Genomic DNA, 20083 nt, shown 5'->3' on the forward strand with positions numbered 1-20083 from the left:
AAAAGAGAAAACCATCAAAAATGGTCTACAGTGACCCTCAATTATCTTTAATTACATATTTAATTTGTCGTAAATTACAGTGGCTGATGTGGCTTCTCAATAATTATATAACAGAAAAATCATCGCGTTTGAGATTTTTAACTTCTAATAGCAAATGTGAATACCACGAAGTTTAATTGACGATCGACACTAGTATTACGTAAAAATGGAGTGTAACAGATGAGACTTCTGCAGTTCTGAGTGAAGCCTTGTGCGCTCTTATGCAGCACTGCGTGCTTTCATTACCTTGTCGTTGGTTAGGCAGCATCAGGGGGCGGCGGGCGGCACAGCTCCACACACCTCGCCGTCTCGGAAGCAACTCTCTCTCTAACTTCTGCTTACTACAATTTACCGAAGTTGGTTTAAGAAAAGCTATCTGGCTGTGTTTTCAACTGACCAATCAGGGTCTCAATGTTAACCTTAAGCTCCGCCTACAAAAATTCTGTCCATCCAATGAGAAATGTTATACTTTTCGTGGTGGGGCAATGTTTTTAACGTTTGCAACGTAACAGAGACGCGTATGGTCTCACGCTAAAACTTGCAGCTGGTGTGGCTCTTTTAGTGTTATCGTTAAGATCTATACTGTTCTTCTGGAGGGCTCTATCTTTTAACATGGGCTGGGGGGTGGTCTTGGCGGTCGGCCGGAGATGTGGGTGTCCGTCCCTTATCGTAGGGCCTTCTAGCTTAACACGATTCTGCTCTCGGCTTCTCGTTTCTCCCCTCGGAACTGCGTCTATTTCACGGTGGGAAGGTATGACATGCATTTAGGCGTTCTAGTGTTGGTCTGTGGTATTCCATTTGCTCACTCGTTGATCGTATTACTTTGGTTAATTTAATGTCAGGATTTATTCGGAGCTATGTGACATACTGTCGGATTTGCTATCATGTCAGGGTTTTCATGGAAGGTGTTGGATTTGCCTGACACCTTACACAGTGGCTGATCGTACGGCTACCACGGCACATGTACTGTAAGAGGGCTTGCGAGTCCAGACATGTCAACACGAACTGTTGCGAAACGGTTATTAGCAGTGGGATTACAGACATGCTCAACTCTAGCTGGTTTTCCACTCACGGCACATCCTCAATGTGTACTGCTCGACTAGTGTCGTCAGAGGATCACTTGGAAGATGGAATGGACCGCCGTGGTATTCATTGATGAAAGCAGATTCTGCCTGGACGCAAGTGATGGTCATAGACATGGACCTGGTGAGAGCCGTGTTGTAGAGCGCACTCATCCGAGACACATTGGCCACATCCCAGGTCTTATGGTCTCCTTCACTTTTCGTCTTTCTTTAAGGAACTCTGACCAGCTCTCGGTACATGCAGAATGTTCTTACATCCGTTTCTTTGCTGTTCTTGCTGCAGGAAGGAAGGTATTGTTCCAAAAGGATAATGCTCGCCCACGCACTGCCCGTGAAACTCAACGCGCTCCGCAAGATGTGCAACAACTTCCCTGGGCAGCACGATACTTTTCAATCTACCCCGTATGGGCTACGATAGGACGAGGAGTGACTCGTGCGACTCGTCAACCAACAACTCTTACAGAACTACGTGAACGGGTCGATCAGGCGTGGAATAACGAATTCCGGATAGTATTCGCTATCTCGATTGACAGAGTCAGCGCTTGTATTGCGGCCAGTGGAGGCTATAGCGTCTACTAATACGGGAGTTTCAGCATGCGTCGGTACCTGATATCTCAGAACTGCTTGTGCTCTCGATGTATAAATGTAATCATTCCGTGTACTCCGTATGCAATGTTAAAACAATGAATCTTGAGTGAATTGGAAACCTATTACACGGTGCTATTTTTTCCGGCACTATATTTCGATTTCTGTCGATTCACCTAATCTAATTAGCAGCGTCGCCGCATATCTCTTAGAGCGCGCATGTAGTATGTTACCTACTGACCTGACAGAGGGACTGCACACTGCATCTCCTAATGGGAATCGCTGGAATTCTATGAACCAGCCCCCCATGTCTTTTAAACCTACTCTTGAAACATCCCCTTAGAAAAATTTTATAAATGACAATGCTGGAAAACCTCTACGTTATTTGATTTTTAAACAGCTGAGCAAAACTGAACGTAATCAGACATTTCTCTCTTTACTTATTCTGATCATCAATAAACTGACACACAATATTTTTAGCGCAACGCGGTCTGACTTTCAATAATCCCTACAAAAGAATGGCCCTGGCTAACAATAACCTATACCTTTAATGAATCACTTACCTCACAAAAATCTTCGTTACTCGAACTACTGCAATACAGCGAGCGCCAATACTGCCAGCTAAATAAAAGATTCTAACTACTGAAGGTACTAACTACTGATAGGCATAGTTAGCAAATGAAAGATTTTGATATAGAACAAACAATGTATTTACCTTAATAATGTTCAGGAGTCATCATATATATATATATATATATATATATATATATATATATATATATATATAATTTCATGATATCCAGTATTACAAATTTACTCTTTTTGATGGACTCTTGTCCAGATCGTCCGCTCTCAAATTTCTGCCATTTCTCTCCCCACATCCAGCACTGCTGGCGGCTCACCTCGAACTGCGCAACGCTATGCGCTGTTGACATCCAACTGCCCAACACTACAATAGCGAATATTCGAACAACACCAACCAACCACAGACTGCACACAGCACAGCCAGTGATTTCCGTACAGAGCTCTACGTGACGTTACCAACATAAAAACCTAAACAGACTACTTACACTCTTTAAGAGTTTCCGTAATACATTGCACTATAAAAACGAACATTATGACAAAATATATCTACATGATTACTCTGCAATTCATAATTAAGTACGTGGCGGAGAGTATAATACAGGTAATAAAGAAATATTTTTTATGAAGCAAAGTTAGCAACGGAATCATAATGTGTAACAAACAATTCATAAACCACTAGCCAGCCTATCTCTCCGGTTCTTACAAGGACTTGCGACGGTACTGCTGAGTAGTTGCCGTTCCCCAGCAGTAGTCCATATGAGCAAACCAGATGCGTCTTTACCTGCAGTTGCTCGTTATTTAGGTACCTGGGTCATGCACGGCTCTGTTTAAAAAGAATATCTCGAGACGTGCACATTTGTTTTCATGCCCTGCATCTAATTCACTGAAAATAATGTGTAGCTGTCATCCTATAGTCAAATAGTCTGTGCATTGAGTAGAACTGCGAGTTAATAAAATACACAGAAATACAAAATAAAGTTAAACAAATAATTTAATAAAAACGGTGCTATTCTAACGTCAGGCAGGGAATTACGCTGAATAATTTTTATTCAAGAAAGGACATCTCAAATAAATGGGAAGTGTGCCTACGATGTCCATTTAAAATACAGACCGTAAATACCCTTATCGAATGCAGTAAAAATACGTTGAGAGCGTTACTGGTATGGTAGCAAACTCGTGAAACTAAATATTCATCAAAGACTCGCGAAAACTAAGTCCATTTCGTGGTCACAATACACGAAAGATTCGCCAGCTCAAAATAGTTCAGAGTTCAAATGGTAATTCACAACACACGATACAAAACATAATCTTTTCTCAGTTTTGTAAATCAAGCGGAAGCCGTTAGAGTCTTACTCTGGAGCACATTCAGACTTCTCGAAATACAAAGTCCCTTCAGAAGTATGATGGCGGCCATTCAGCCCCCAGAATCAAACACATCATGCGGGCTACTACAGGTAGGTCTGCCTCCTTCAAGAACTCAACATAAACTGTAAAATGGCTCTGAGCACTATGGGACTTAACATCTATGGTCATCAGTCCCCTAGAACTTAGAACTACTTAAATCTAACTAACCTAAGGACAGCACACAACACCCAGTCATCACGAGGCAGAGAAAATCCCTGACCCCGCCGGGAATCGAACCCGGGAACCCGGGCGCGGGAAGCGAGAACGCTACCGCCAACATAAACTGTACTCCAAAGTTAATGTCTCATAGCGGCTGTTCACCCCCAGACTATATCACCTATACATCCAGATCACGAATGTTACCGTAGGTAGGTCTGTCTTCTTCCAGCACAAACGTAAAAGTGTCCAGAATTGCTTCCTTCACCTCAGCACTCGATAAGTCCCGACCTCAACTTGTCTCCCGTAGTGTTCCGCTACTGTTTGCTTCTCCATTGAATGAAAGCCGTCCCCAACAAAACTACGTCGTTCTTAAGCTCTACAACATGATTTGATTCATCTTGACCACTTTCCTGCACTAAACTAATATATTACAACAGTTTTTAAGTAAAGAAATGTTATAAACATTCTGCTATACTCAAATAATTTCCGATAATTATAAATAAGAGTTTGCCCATAAATAAATAGGCCAGTATTGTTGTGCATGTGCGCTCACGATGAATGACAAGGGATTGTCGTTACATATTATTTAAACAATAGTTTATGCCTTCTTGACAGAGGTGTCTTTTGGTTCTCTTTTCAACTGTGGTGTCCGCTGAACGTGCGACTGAAGACGTTTAAATTAGCGCAGTCTTTCAATCAACATTTAGATAAAGTTACCGGCAAAATATTAAACTGTTCATCAAATAACTACACAAGTATGACAGTATGTGAGGTATTCATACCGTATCCATTAGCTGGGTAAATGTGGGGAATACGATGTTCTGACAAACATTTTGTATAATGAAAATGATATAAAAGACGTCATATATCAACAAGTAAAATAGATACGGACTGTCCCATCGAGCTATATCAACAACACCTGTCGTCAGCTGAGGGTTTCAATTAATTATCATTTATTCTAGAAAAGCTGCACGGTCATCAAATGGTTCAAATGGCTCTGAGCACTATGGGACTTAACTTCTGAGGTCATCAGTCCCCTAGAACTTAGAACTACTTAAACCTAACTAACCTAAGGACATCACACACATCCATTCCCGAGGCAGGATTCGAACCTGCGACCGTAGCGGTCGCGCGGTTCCAGACTGTAGCGCCTAGAACCGCTCGGCCACCCCGACTGGCTGCATGGTCATCATGATATCTGTTCTTTCGAGAACAGTTACTATCTTCATATATATAGTTAAAGGCTACTCAACCATTGACCTTCGTCTGTGCGAATGCGCACAGGTTGCCCGAACTCTTACGGGAATCGTCACTGTAGTGTGCGCGAGTAATGAGTGGATGGGCGTGTATCTATTAGGTGCCTTACGTATGTAGATTGTGGACAGTTGGGAACGTGTCTCACGGGAAGCGTACAAGGGATAAGTCCCTGCAGTCGTGCTATTCATCTGTGTACTTGATGGCTCAGATGAATAGAGCGTCTGCATGTAAGCAGGAGGTCCCGGGTTCGAGTCCCGGTCGGAGCACACATTTTCGGCTGTCCCCGTTGACTTATATCAACAACACCTGTCGGAAACAGAGGGTTTCAATTGATTATCATGTAGATACGGATATATAGCTTTCAGGGACGATAGCTACAGTGCGATTCTATCATCTGAGATAACGTTTGTTGAAACAGCATAAAGCGATTGAAAGTTGTTAATTCATAGGGTCACTGTGAAAATGTTCATTCGCTGTGAGATATTAACTTCTATTGTTTTAAATATAGTGAAATATTATTCTAACTGGATGTGTCTCTTATTTCTCAGATCGGTATTCAGATTTGCATTAATATGCGATGTGAGTTGCTGTCGAATCTCAAAGAGCTGTAACTTGGCCATATTTAAAGGTGTCTTACATTCCACCATTTCTTGAAGCACATTCTGCACAAAGGCAAAACAAGCTTAGGCCGTCCAAATTCCCAGTATGGTATTTTCCCACATCCAGTCCTTTCCTGTTAGTCTTTGTATCTGGACTCACTCGTATAGTCACCTAGCGAGAAGCTGGAACTTCCGCGGCTCACCCTAAGACCGAGGTCCGCTAGTGTTAAGCCGGACAACAAATCCATCTTACCTCATACCAACACCGAGCAGCCCTTAGCTCACTAAATACGCGTAACGTTACAGCGCACTTCTGCAGTAAGGTCTGAGTTCAGATTGGTGTGCCCCTATTATCTGGGTTGCAGTTGCTTTCTTACGGTCACAGTGTATTGTATCTCGAAGGACCTTTGCCTTTCGCGGACAAGTTCAAATGGCTCTGAGCACTATGGGACTTAACAGCTGAGGTCATCAGTCCCCTATAACTTAGAACTACTTAAACCTAACTAACCTAAGGACATCACACACATCCATGCCCGAAGCAGGATTCGAACCTGCGACCGTAGCGGTCGCGCGGTTCCAGACTGAAGCGCTTAGAACCGCTCGGCCACTCCGGCCGGCCTCGCGGACAAATGCTCTCTGTATTGTATCAGTTAAAAATGAATAAATATCCTGGCAAAGTTACTAAAATACACACGGCGCCAGTCTCGGTTACATTCGTAAACCAAACCGAGAACAATTGTCAGTCTTCACCGCACCAGACTTGCAACCGCATCTCTGTACCGCTGCAGTCTCGGACCTCCACTCTTCTGGTGGGTGCCAGTCACGACCGCAGCAAAACACTAGGCACCCATTCAGAGCTGTAGCCTCGTCGTTAGGCCGCGACACGTGACGGGGTGCTCGCGCATTTCCGTACCATTGGGAATATTTTCGAAACATCTTAATCAGGTTACGAAAAAACGTGCACACTCCCTGTGTTCACAAACAGCCTCCGCTGGCGCCGCTGATCTGGTGGCCGGTGCCCCAGTGTCATTTAGATGTCTGCCCTCTCCAGCGCATTCCAGTGAAATTCTAGCGCGGCAGACACTTGCACTGCCAGAAAAAGAGAATGTAAGTGACATCTGACACTGAGTCATCTAAATGTATTAAGGGAAGGGGAGTCTCCATTGTCTGAGGAATACACAGACCGCCCTGCCCAGAAAACACCTAAAAATACAAATACACTTCTTTCCGATAGTTCGAGAACACTCCCAAACAGGAAGCAAGTGGGAAAAGCAAATGGCCAAGTAAGGCTGATACTTATGACAGGGATGTGATAGATTTCGCTCAACGGGAACTATCAAGACTATCCCGATGTCCTAACTTCGGACTTCATTTTGCTAATCTATATTTGCACATCGTATGTTGAGCCACACTATCGAATTAGAAGATATATTGCAGCCTAGTAACTCATTTTTCATTGCCTTAGCTTCCCCGGTGACCGACTGTACGCAACAATGGATAAGCATTTGTTAGTCGCACTGAACAACCACGCGAAATTTGGAACTTTTGCTTTAATCATCAACCAATACCAGTTTCACATAGCTATCTATCACTCAATTTTTTTTCTTATTTTTCTTCAGAACGTTCCAGACGAAACATGTAGCAAAATTAAATCTGTTTTACCTGTCGCTGGTCCTTTGAGCACGCCTGGTGTTACAACTCGCAGTTTCATTTAGTCAGTACCTCTCTCATGATGTCCAAATTAAACGAACAGTAATGTAGTCAGTCACAATTTTTTTCGTGTTTTGTTATATTATATGATGCATTTTGAATCCTTTTGGTCCATCTTCAGGAGCAAATCCTCTAATACGTAATTTACATTTGCTCTTGAGTGAGGTGAAATGCATTTTCCTGTACGAGATAATTATATGTTAGGTTTCGTATTTCATGAACGGAGTGCGTAAATATGTGAGAATCAGTGTAACAAACAGTGAAAAATTTACGGACCAAATAAGGAAGAACATTTTTCGTTTTTTGAGCTAAGCTTAAGTTGTTTTATCTATACTGTTGTCGCACATCATGTCACTCAGGCGCACAACTGTCTAAAAACACTTCACAGATGTAGTTTAACCTGATGTGATCAAAGAAGATGTTTATCACATAGTGTCTGAGATCTCAGTTTTAAGAAGCTGACATAAGCAATGAATAAATTTAAAGTAAGTATTTAAAATTACTAAAATAAGAGATTTTTTATTTTGTGTAGGTATATTTTCAATTGTTCTAATAGAGTTAGGATCTTACCATTGGCTGCATTGTGTAGTATTACCAAATTGTTTTCTGTCTTGTTGATCATATATTTGCTTTATTACTTATGTATTAGAGATTTGCACCTGAGGATAGACCCAAAAAAATTGTGACTGAAGGCATTTTCATGCAAACTTCCTGTGTATTGAATACAGCCACGTCCACAGCTCCAAAATATGGATGAAATTAAAAAGTAATGTAATTTATTATTTTAGATGGTTGTCCCTGGTGCATCTGCTGTAGTAAATGTACGTTGTTTAGTGTATTCTAAGATTTCATATCTGTGTATTACCAACTAAATTTGTTTTCCGGGTGTTTTTCCGGTTACTTCCCAGCTGGAGCGGTGTCCGTAACGTCTGCAGGTGAGATACTACATCATTTCATGGTGTCGCTTGCTCATAAATTAATGAATAGGTTAAAGTCTTGTCATCTATGGTGTACTTACAGACGAAATACTCATTATTAACGTAAAATTTTAGTGTGAATGAACGAATCCTATAAAATTATCCACCGAGGAAGTGAGTGGTTATTTCGACTCGTATTCTCAAGTTGCGGGAAGCAATGCTGCCATTCCGATCATGAATTTTCCGTGTTTGTCGTAGGTTATTTCATGCTAATGGCAGAACGGTCCCTTCAAGAGGGTACTTCGCTTGCTGTCCCAATCCTCGAATAGATGAGTAGGTGCTCAGTGCCTAATGACCTAGACGTCAACGAGACGTTAGCCTCTAGACATCCTCTCTTCTACTAACATTGACTGACATTGTTGTTACTCAAGACAAAAGGGCCTTTATTCGTCATTGGAAGTAGCTGCAGCGGCAACTTAGCATTCGGAACTCGATCGAATGAAACTTTCAAGGAGCTGACAGTTGGCCTGATCAACTGATTTCTTATTTCCTGTTCCCTATTACTCACAGTCATGGAATATTTCAGAAATGACATTTTACTTCCGTACTTACTGAAATATATTGATTTATTTTAGACAACGGCTCCGGCCAGAGTGTCATTTTCAAGCAGGTGTTGAAATAACGTAACTTACTAAAAGACAACTTCACTTTTAGAGATACGTATTGTTCTCGTTTTTGTGAAGTGCTACTTTCATTTGTGTAGATGATGACCAATGCTGTCCTGTTATACGTGTTAAATACAGTACGTAAAGATGATTGACGCTACGACGATGTGTCTTAGGCGGAATGAAAGAGAATTTTCGCACTTCACGGAAAGGCAAGAAAGGGTATAACTTTTAAACATAAAGTGGCATTTAGAAATTTTTGAGAAGAGAACGTATGTCTGATACTTGAAATGGTGTTGGAGACTGACCGGTCCAGAGGTGGACCAATACGTTGTGAACTTGCTCAATTTGTGAAGCCCTTTATTTTAAATGAATAATCCAATTTTTCTGAAACTGTAATCATTTGTTTGTCCCTACATGTACATCACATCTACCGATTTCCGCCCCTTTAGAATAACTGCTTCGTGGTGAGTAGATTTTTTTTTTTTTTTTTTTTTTTTTTTTTGCCGTAGAATGACTTTTACGCATATTTGTAGACGTATTAGACCTGTTTTCACGCAGCTCAATGTTTATGACGTCAAGTCTCCTGAACTACATGTTGTACAATAATATGATTTTTATAGTGTGTGTGGATACTGCGCTATGGTTGGTTGGAGATAAAGAGGGATAAGGGCAGTGTCCACTGGTAGAGATGAGTCGTTAGTACCAGGTCACCGATGAGTTCATGCATGACCTTCGGGGTCACTTAATGATCTTTGAGGATCAGTGACTGTTTTCAAGGTCAGATTGCTCCAGAATGCCCATGTAGAGAGACGCTGAGGACTCTAGCTGCACCAGATAGTTTACAGACATACTACACACATCAAAAAATGTTTTGCATCACCCCAGTTCCCAGAACCCCTGAAGGTAGATGTTGATTGAGAATATTATATCACAGACACAGTCTCTCTGAGGTTTTAGAGATGTCACTAAACCCGCCCAAAGATGTAAACAACCACGCATGAGCAACGCTTATTGGATGGAGGGGTTCCGACAGCCGATTTACCATTCCACCAGGAGGAAGATAAACGGCTCGTGTTGTTTGTAGTTCAACCTTGCCTAGACGGTCTATACCGCGGTTCGATCGCGTCCGCATCGTTACTTTGTGCCAGGAAGGGCTCTCAACACGGAAAGTGTCCAGGCGCTTCTGAGTGAACCAAAGCGATGTTGTTCAGACATGGAGGAGATACAGTATGACAGGAACTGTCAATGACATGCCTCGCTCAGGCAGCCCAAGGTCTGCTACTGCATTGGATGACGCCTACCTAGGGATTATGGTTCGGAGGAACCCTTACAGCAACGCCACCATGTTGAATAATGCTTTTTGTGCACTCACAGGGCGACGTGTTACGACTGAAACTGTGTGCAATAGGCTGCATGAAACACAACTTCACTCCCGACGTCCATGGCGAGGTCCATCTTTGCAACCACGACACCATGCAGCGCGGTACAGATGGGCCCAACAACATGCCGAATAGTCCGCTCAGGATTGGCATCAAGTTCTCTTCACCGATAAGTGTCGCATATGCTTTCAACCAAACGCCTTAGATACACTGTCCAGCGAGTGCAGCAAGGTCGACGTTCCCTGCTATTTTGGGGCAGCATAATGTAGGGCCGACGTACGCCGCTGGTGGTCATGGAAAGCGCCACAACGACTGTACGATACGTGAATGCCATCCTCCGACCGATAGTGCAACCATATTGGCAGCATATTGGCGAGGAATTCGTCTTCATGGACAACAATTCGCGCCCCCATCGTGCCCATCTTGTGAATGACTTCCTTCAGGATAATTATATCGCTCGACAAGAGTGGCCAGCATTTTCTCCAGTCATGAACCCTATCGAACATGCCTGGGATAGATACAAAAGGGCTGTTTATGGACGACGAGACCCACCAACCAATCTGAGGGATCTACGCCGAATCGCCGTTGAGGAGTGGGACAATCTAGACCAACGGTGCCTTGATGAACTTGTGGACAGTATGCCACGACGAATACAGGCATGCATCAGTGCAAGAGGACGGGCTACTGGGTATTAAAGGTACCGGTGAGTACAGCAATCCGGGCCACCACCTCTGAAGGTCTTGCTGTATGGTGGTACAGCATGCAATGTGTGGTTTTCATGAGTAATAGCAAGGACGGAAATGATGTTCATGCTGATCTCTACTCCAGTTTTCTGTACAGGTTCCGGAAGTCTCGGGACCGAGCTGAAAACTTTTAAAGTTCTTCAAACTTCCACTGTACCGGTGTGCCACAGACTTTGAATACCTTGTATAGAGGGTTTCGTGTTGTCTCCTTTTACTAAATCGAAAACATGATATATGACTACAAAAATTCCGTTAATCGACGCAAGGAAATACCGACACATACTGCGTTCTTCTCAGCAGTGCACGGTATGACGGAAATTCTGCCTGTCTCTCTCTCTCCCTCTCTCTCTCTCTCTCTCCCCCTCCCTTTCTCTCTTCTCTGTCTCTCTCTCTCTCTCTCTCTCTCTCTCTCTCTCACACACACACACACACACACACACACACACACACACACACACACACACACCACATTTTGGAATTGTGTTTCAGACCAAAGCTCCTTTAGTCTGAAAACTTGTAAGAGATATCAGTCTTTTACACAAATGGTCTGTATAAACTGCACACTGCAACATTTAGTATCACCTGGTGATGTTTCAAGCATGTGACGTGGTAAGAAACCTGCATAAGCGCAGCAGAGACAAGAAAGGAATCATTTCAGTGACGATAAAGACCACAAATGGCGATATATCTACCGACGTAAACGAGTATAACTAAGGGCAGATTGTTATGGCCCGCCGGCCGGTGTGGCCGAGCGGCTCTAGGCGCTTCAGTCTGGAACCGCGCGACCGCTACGCTCGCATGTTCGAATCATGCCTCGGGCATGGATGTGTGTGATGTCCTTAGGTTAGTTAGGTTTAAGTAGTTCTGAGTTCTAGGGGACTGATGACCTCAGATGTTAAGCCCCATAGTGCTCAGAACCATTTGAACCATTTTTTTGTTATGGCCCAACGCCTGGGAAAGTACATCTCGTAAAGGGCGCAACTGGGAGGCTATTCGCATGCTACTGTCGCGAGGCTCTTTGGATAGGGATTGAAGGACGATGAAATCACGAGTACGCGACAAGGTGTTGGTCGTGAACGCCTCATCACACAAAGTGCAGTTCGTAGGCTCAGCTCTTCAAGGCAGGAGAGGCGGAGATATGTGACAGATCTGACGACAGAGTACAGTACGGAGCAGGCACACGTGTTTCGGGACACAGCGTTCAGCACACACTGTTGAACATAGCTCAACAGACAACCTTTAAGCGTTGCTATGTTGACTCAACGATATCGTAAATTACCATTGTAGTTGTCAAGAGCTCATCGAGACTGAACCGCGGTTCAGTGGAAACGCGTCGCCTCATCGGATGAATCACAGTTTTCATTACATCAGGTCGATAGCCATAATGCAGGCGAACAACTGCTTGAAACATCCACCACACACCACACCACACCACACCACAAACGCAGGCCGATGAAGAGAGTATTAAGTTACGGAGGACATTCACCTGAGGCACTATAAGGCTTTTGGTAGGAAGTGGAGGCATCTCGCCTGTTGCTGGCTGCTAAACGTGATTGCGGACCACCTGTATCTCTTCGAGCTTGGTGTCTTTCCCAATGAAGACGGAATCTTCCCATAGAATAAGTCTCCATGTCACGAGATTAAAGTCTTGCTACAGTGTTTTGAGAAGTATGGTAGTGAACTCATGATGATGTCCTGGTCACCAGATTCCGTTGATATGAACCCGATGGAGCACGTCTATGACGCTATCGGCCTCCTGATCCAAGTCCACAAACCACCGGGTGGTAATTTGTGGGTATTACGTGACAAGATGTGGATGAACACGCTACTAAGCGGGCGACCACAATGTTTTGGCTCGTCAGTGTAGCTCCTCGCGTTGGGACGACGTCCAGATTATAGGTTAGTTCTGGCATATCGCCTCGATCCAAATGAAAGTAAACAGAAAATTTATCTTGTTAAAGAGCCATGGAAAAAAATTACTTCGGGTGATATCGGAGGGAGAGAAATCTTCATACCATTGAATGTCTTGGGGAACAAACGCTGTATAAAATGTTGGGGAGAATAAACGTTGAATAAACTTCGGTCTAAACGACGAACGCAATCCGAGACCATGGCGAGGAGCATCGTCCTGCAATTTTAAATTACTTGCGAATGTACTGAATCTGCACAGTTGCAAATAATGTGTCATGTCTTGATCTCTGGTGCCTGTTACTGTTGACTCGCGGAAGAAGGGTTCAGACTATTCTGTTTGCAGTGAATCGCACTATGTCGATCCATTAGCGTGATTTATATTATGTTGTGCAACCTTGTATGTTTTAAGACGTTTAGGAGGCCTTCTCTGTATACATGCAAGATTGATTCGTATGACAAACAGATCCGCCTGAGAAAATGGTGCCCTGTAACCAAGCATGTCTAAAGCCACTGTCGGTAAAATTTTTGCAATAAATGGAATTTGTGTGGATGTATGTACAGGTGTTTCTGAAGCACTTAACTCGTTGATGCTAATGTGGTGCCTGGCTGGTAACTCTTTATACCTATAGGTTTTTTGAGTCTCATTTCAAATAGTTGATTCCGAAATTGGAAATATCGAAGTGCGCTTACCGTCGGCTGCTACTAGCCACATTACCTGCTGACACACGATGCACGTCACTTTGTTCTGTGTTTGCAGGAACCTGGAACTGTATAAATTATTTGCATATACTTCTTATGTGGATACTTTGAGATATATTCGAACAATGTAAATTTGCCGGCAATCTGTCGGAACTTCTTAGTGTGGAGATACTGAAAGTATTATGTTAGTAACAGCCTAAGAAAAAATCTTAGTTTTTAAAGATGTAAACGAATATTGAAGCGCTTGTAATTTTATGTTCAGATTTAAACGCATGTCGCCTGCTTTTGTTTTACAGCGTTTCCCATGCCTTTGGATCCATCCCAATCTGCGTGCTGCCCCACTGCTGTGGGTGAGTTGCTCGTTAATGATTTTTTATTTGATTCATATTAAGGCTAAATATCAAACAGCGTGAAATGAAAGTAATGGTAAACGCATTATTTTCTTTATTATTGTCTGTAAGAGTCCAAACAGAGGGGGAACTTGTTGAAGACTGTAATCTTTATATGTTATTCTTACTGCATCTGAATCTACATCAGTACTCCGCAAACCAACGTATGGCATTTTAAGAATAAGATTTCTCACTGGAGCACGTTCAAAATTACTCTGATGCTCTTCGACTAACATAAAAAAACCATGAAGAACACGAGGCTCTCAGTTTTCTTTATCTCTTTTGTTAACCCAAGATGGTCAGCGACCCATAGAGATGGAGTGACTCAACAATCGGCACGTCAACTGTTTTTTGTACCAACTCCTTCCTAGACGACTTGCAATTCCCTGTTATTCTTCCACAAAATCCTACTCTCACTTTCTCCAGCCTTGCAACTAGATCCAATGGGTCGTCCCACGTCAAATCCCTTCCTGTGGATTTCATTGCACATTTCACGCTTGTGACTGATTTCGGTGTTTGCTCGGCCATGACGTACTAACAAAATATCGATATATCTGGTTACTCTACTTCAGATGACAAGACACTCCATTCAAAGGAAGAGTGTATGTTTGAATATATATTTCTATGACGCGTGGGAAATACCGTAAAGCGTTATTATTGAAAATAATTGTTGTAGACTGTAGAGAAATTCAAATTTAACTGACATTTAGTTACAATTTTTATAATAAATCTACTCTCAAAATCAATTTCTCTGTCCCCAGTCTCTCTCTCTCTCTCTCTCTCTCTCTCTCTCTCTCTTTCTCTCCCGCTCCCTCCCTATTTCTGTGTCTAAGACACAGCTCTGTTCTGCTCGTCTTGATGCAGTGGATGGCAAGGTTGACTACTCATCGTAATATCTTTACAATATCAGTCCGTTTTCATTCAGGAACAGATACTGGAAACAGTAACCGCTCATACTTCCACATAAACGTTATTATTAAGCTGCTCTTGAAGCTCTTCAAGAAAGTTGTATATCTATACGACAATATGTTAGGACATCAGGCATTCGAAACCGGTTTCCTCAGTATTGTTGCTATAGTTTCGTGGTCATATACGGGAGAGTGTGTTGCTGATATGATAGGTGAGTTGAGATTAAAAGTAGTAGAGTAAATGCGAAATCTTTTCATGCAGTTTCACACCGAAGCTTTTACCACTCACCTGAACTGGTTGGAACGTCCATCGCAATAAATAAGGGGAATGGCACAGGAAGATGTTTTCCAACGCCCTACTTGAGAACGGAACGTTAGAGATGAGTTTGAAAGTGCCATCTTACACCTTGTATTTCTAAAATGATTTCTCTGTAGCTAATAAGGTAGACGTGAATTTACTCAAAAATTTTCTGCTAATGTTTCTTAGTGCAGATATTTCACTACGCCTTGGACACTCTCCCCTGAATTCGAGAAACTAGTGAACTTCTGTGCAGCACTTTAGTAGCCTTGATTTTTGTAAGTTGGATAATTCCTACTAGTTCGGTCAAAAATAATTACAAAAACAGGCCCAGTGGGCCAGAGAAAGTAAAAGAAAACATTTATAGGCAATTCTTTTTATTTACATAGAGAAGATACCCAAGAGTCTACCAAAGAATTGAAATTAGCCAATTACTTTACTCAGGGCAGAACTACAATGTCGCATTTTGTATCACATTAAAGAAATTGTATCCAACGGATTCCCCAGAAAGAAGTCTCTAATATCTGAATAAAAGTCAAAAAAGTTCAAATGTGCGTGAAATCTTATGGGACTTAACTGCTGAGGTCATCAGTCCCTAAGCTTACACATTACTTAACCTAAATTATCGTGAGGACAAACACACACATCCATGCCCGAGGGAGGACTCGAACCTCCCGCGGGACCAGCCGCACAGTCCATGACTGCAGAACCTAATAAAAGTCAAGTATGTGCATTTTGCATAAGTGCAATGTAATAAAATGGAATACTGCAGTGTTCTGTCTCGAATGTGAATAAAATAATAATGTTACAAATTTATTTTAAGGGACGTTAAGAATCGTTTCTTTAATTCAGTCGAAGGAACTTCGCAATATTAAATAATTTAGTTCTGGCAGATTATTGAATCCATGTGTAGCCATACATCTGTAATTCACCCAAATTACAAATTCTCGGCATATTGCAAGGGTCAGTCTAATTCTCTCATATACTAATCGAGGTAGAATAGAAACGATGAATGTCCAGATGCAGTACTACAGGACGTGCGTTCTGTACACACATACCGCATATTTCACGAATTCAGTGTCACAATTGTGCAGCTTAAGTGTCTGTAGTCTCTCAATCGGAATTCTTTATAGAGGAAATGTAAGACTTTTGCTGGCAACTGCCCGAGAACAATTTGTAGTTTCGAGTGGTACACAATGTAGATGTACGAGTAGTTTTATGTTCAGATTTATGTGAATGCGTTCTGGCTTTGTTTTGCAGCGAGTCCTAAGCAACCAAACGTGCATTTCGGCCCACACAAAACCACAACGTTTCATTCTGATGCTGCTGCGTCTTCTGCCGGTGAGTTGAATTCTAACGTTTCTAATTTCATTGAAACGAATTTTACGAGTCACGCTGCGAGATGATGTTAGAAAATACGCTTGCTACATTCCTTTAGTATAAACGAGACTACTGGGAGAAATTTGTGAATTCCACTCTTTATCGAAATTTGTGTTACTGAACTGTGAAAGTAGTCTGATATTTCAGTACTTATCGTAAACTTCCGTAAGCCGTAAAGTCATGATATCCTTACCTGATCTTCTTTCGGTCTTATATTTTCGATATTTATTATTCATAGACATGTTCTAAAAAAGTCGTAAATTTGTTTAATAAGAATGTTTTTCATGCATGAACAGAATATTTACGATATTTTACCGATGAATCAAAGTCTCTCAGATAATTTAACCATTTATAGAAACGAGAAACATTTGTGTAAAAAGGCTTTAATGAATATATGTACCATGAAGTAGTCGTCGAAATACGAGTATTTTAAAACGTTCTGCGCCAAACTAGAACCAGTTTAATTCTTCTATTCAGAAAATTTTATCTCTACAACATGCATTCTTTTTTTTTTTTCAAAAATAATTCCAAAGCATTTTAGTGAAAAGAACAGTGTCGAATAATTTGATTTCCTCATTTTATATCACATGTGCCTGTAATTACGTGTACTGCAAACATAGCTCAAATGATGGTGGTGATGATGAAGCCCCATCCTCCGAGGAGCGTAGGCACGATGCAGGAGACCTGTACCGCTGTACTAGGCAAGGTCCTAGTGGAGGTGGTTTGCCATTGCCTTCCTCCGACCGTAATGGAGATGAATGAGGATGATGAAGCCGACACAACAACACTCAGTCATCTCGAGGCAGGAAAAATCCCTGACCCCGCCGGGAATCGAACCCGGGACTCCGTGCGCGGGAAGCGAGAACGCTACCGCAAGACCACGAGCTGCGGACTATAGCTCAAATAAATAAATTCACAGTCTCAAATATAAAATCCACCTGATGGCTTAATTAAGTTATAGCTCAAACAAATAACTTAATTAAGCCATCAGGCGGATTTTCTACTTGAGACTGTAAGCCACATTATTTACATTTTTTAGTTCATTGTTCGAATAGATACTAGTTTTAGGTTTCTTGGATTCTGTCAAAGGTACTGAGCTGCCTATGTTCAGACTTATCTAACTGAAGCAGGATGAGACGCCAGGTACTTCGTAATGTATTTACACCTACACGAACAGTGACAAAGGTCTCATGAAACTAACAGAATTGCGTTCTCGCAACTTCATTAACAGCCGAGCTACAGAAATGAACATTTCTGTTATTTAATGAGTGATAGTTTTTTGAGGTGAGTATTGCAGTATCGACTGAATGACACAATTCAGTCGATGACACAAATTCAGTGTCCTCCTCACTTCGAACACTATACTAGTCATGTAAACACAGCGACAAGGTGTAAATGCTTAACAACCACGTGCCTAAACCCACATACCTGTCTTCCCACGACGGCTGCCTTCTTGCTTCCGCTTCTGCTAAAGATTCGGTCCTCTAATGTTACGTAATTTTTGCAGGTTCGGGAAACACCCACGCAATGAGATCCAAGTTTAACTGGCAAGATCCAAATACACTCCTGGAAATGGAAAAAAGAACACATTGACACCGGTGTGTCAGACCCACCATACTTGCTCCGGACACTGCGAGAGGGCTGTACAAGCAATGATCACACGCACGGCACAGCGGACACACCAGGAACCGCGGTGTTGGCCGTCGAATGGCGCTAGCTGCGCAGCATTTGTGCACCGCCGCCGTCAGTGTCAGCCAGTTTGCCGTGGCATACGGAGCTCCATCGCAGTCTTTAACACTGGTAGCATGCCGCGACAGCGTGGACGTGAACCGTATGTGCAGTTGACGGACTTTGAGCGAGGGCGTATAGTGGGCATGCGGGAGGCCGGGTGGACGTACCGCCGAATTGCTCAACACGTGGGGCGTGAGGTCTCCACAGTACATCGATGTTGTCGCCAGTGGTCGGCGGAAGGTGCACGTGCCCGTCGACCTGGGACCGGACCGCAGCGACGCACGGATGCACGCCAAGACCGTAGGATCCTACGCAGTGCCGTAGGGGACCGCACTGCCACTTCCCAGCAAATTAGGGACACTGTTGCTCCTGGGGTATCGGCGAGGACCATTCGCAACCGTCTCCATGAAGCTGGGCTACGGTCCCGCACACCGTTAGGCCGTCTTCCGCTCACGCCCCAACATCGTGCAGACCGCCTCCAGTGGTGTCGCGACAGGCGTGAATGGAGGGACGAATGGAGACGTGTCGTCTTCAGCGATGAGTCGCTTCTGCCTTGGTGCCAATGATGGTCGTATGCGTGTTTGGCGCCGTGCAGGTGAGCGCCACAATCAGGACTGCATACGACCGAGGCACACAGGGCCAACACCCGGCATCATGGTGTGGGGAGCGATCTCCTACACTGGCCGTACACCACTGGTGATCGTCGAGGGGACACTGAATAGTGCACGGTACATCCAAACCGTCATCGAACCCATCGTTCTACCATTCCTAGACCGGCAAGGGAACTTGCTGTTCCAACAGGACAATGCACGTCCGCATGTATCCCGTGCCACCCAACGTGCTCTAGAAGGTGTAAGTCAACTACCCTGGCCAGCAAGATCTCCGGATCTGTCCCCCATTGAGCATGTTTGGGACTGGATGAAGCGTCGTCTCACGCGGTCTGCACGTCCAGCACGAACGCTGGTCCAACTGAGGCGCCAGGTGGAAATGGCATGGCAAGCCGTTCCACAGGACTACATCCAGCATCTCTACGATCGTCTCCATGGGAGAATAGCAGCCTGCATTGCTGCGAAAGGTGGATATACACTGTACTAGTGCCGACATTGTGCATGCTCTGTTGCCTGTGTCTATATGCCTGTGGTTCTGTCAGTGTGATCATGTGATGTATCTGACCCCAGGAATGTGTCAATAAAGTTTCCCCTTCCTGGGACAATGAATTCACGGTGTTCTTATTTCAATTTCCAGGAGTGTACGTTCTGTATAAGCAGACACTTTAAATTTTAGGGTGCACTGTTCACAACTAATATATCAATAATTGATATACCCATTGATTGGCACTTCAGTCGGAATTTATTGTGTTGTCGAAATATGAATCACTCAGTTCAAACACTTGGAGCACAGATACATAAAATCCGCTGTACGAGTGTGTTGCTCTCAATTTAGACGAGTACTAACAGTTCTTGTAATTACCATTACTTCGTTCTAGTGACGTTCCTAGTTGCCTTTTAGAGCGACGCTGCTGTACGTTGATTTGGCGGCACGATGTACGGACGAACAGAACCTATGCTCGTGACATTTTGTCAAGCTGATTATGTGTCTCTGTCTCACTTTTAAGTTTCACACCGATAATTGTTCAGAGC

The 20083-nt window shown here is 43.2% G+C and overlaps 1 protein-coding gene across 1 annotated transcript in view; it reads left to right on the forward strand.

Moving 5' to 3' along the window:
• The window catches only part of LOC126412316 (inter-alpha-trypsin inhibitor heavy chain H4-like), a 190428-nt gene that overhangs the window by 143144 nt on the left and 27201 nt on the right, over window positions 1-20083 (forward strand). The window contains exons 15-16 of the mRNA XM_050081878.1: window positions 14034-14087; window positions 16593-16673. Of these exons, the coding sequence (XP_049937835.1) occupies window positions 14034-14087; window positions 16593-16673 (135 nt within the window). The remainder of the gene's footprint in view (window positions 1-14033; window positions 14088-16592; window positions 16674-20083) is intronic.

This window comes from Schistocerca serialis, chromosome 1 (genome assembly GCF_023864345.2).
Source record: "Schistocerca serialis cubense isolate TAMUIC-IGC-003099 chromosome 1, iqSchSeri2.2, whole genome shotgun sequence".
In the NCBI taxonomy this organism is placed as follows: domain Eukaryota; kingdom Metazoa; phylum Arthropoda; class Insecta; order Orthoptera; family Acrididae; genus Schistocerca; species Schistocerca serialis.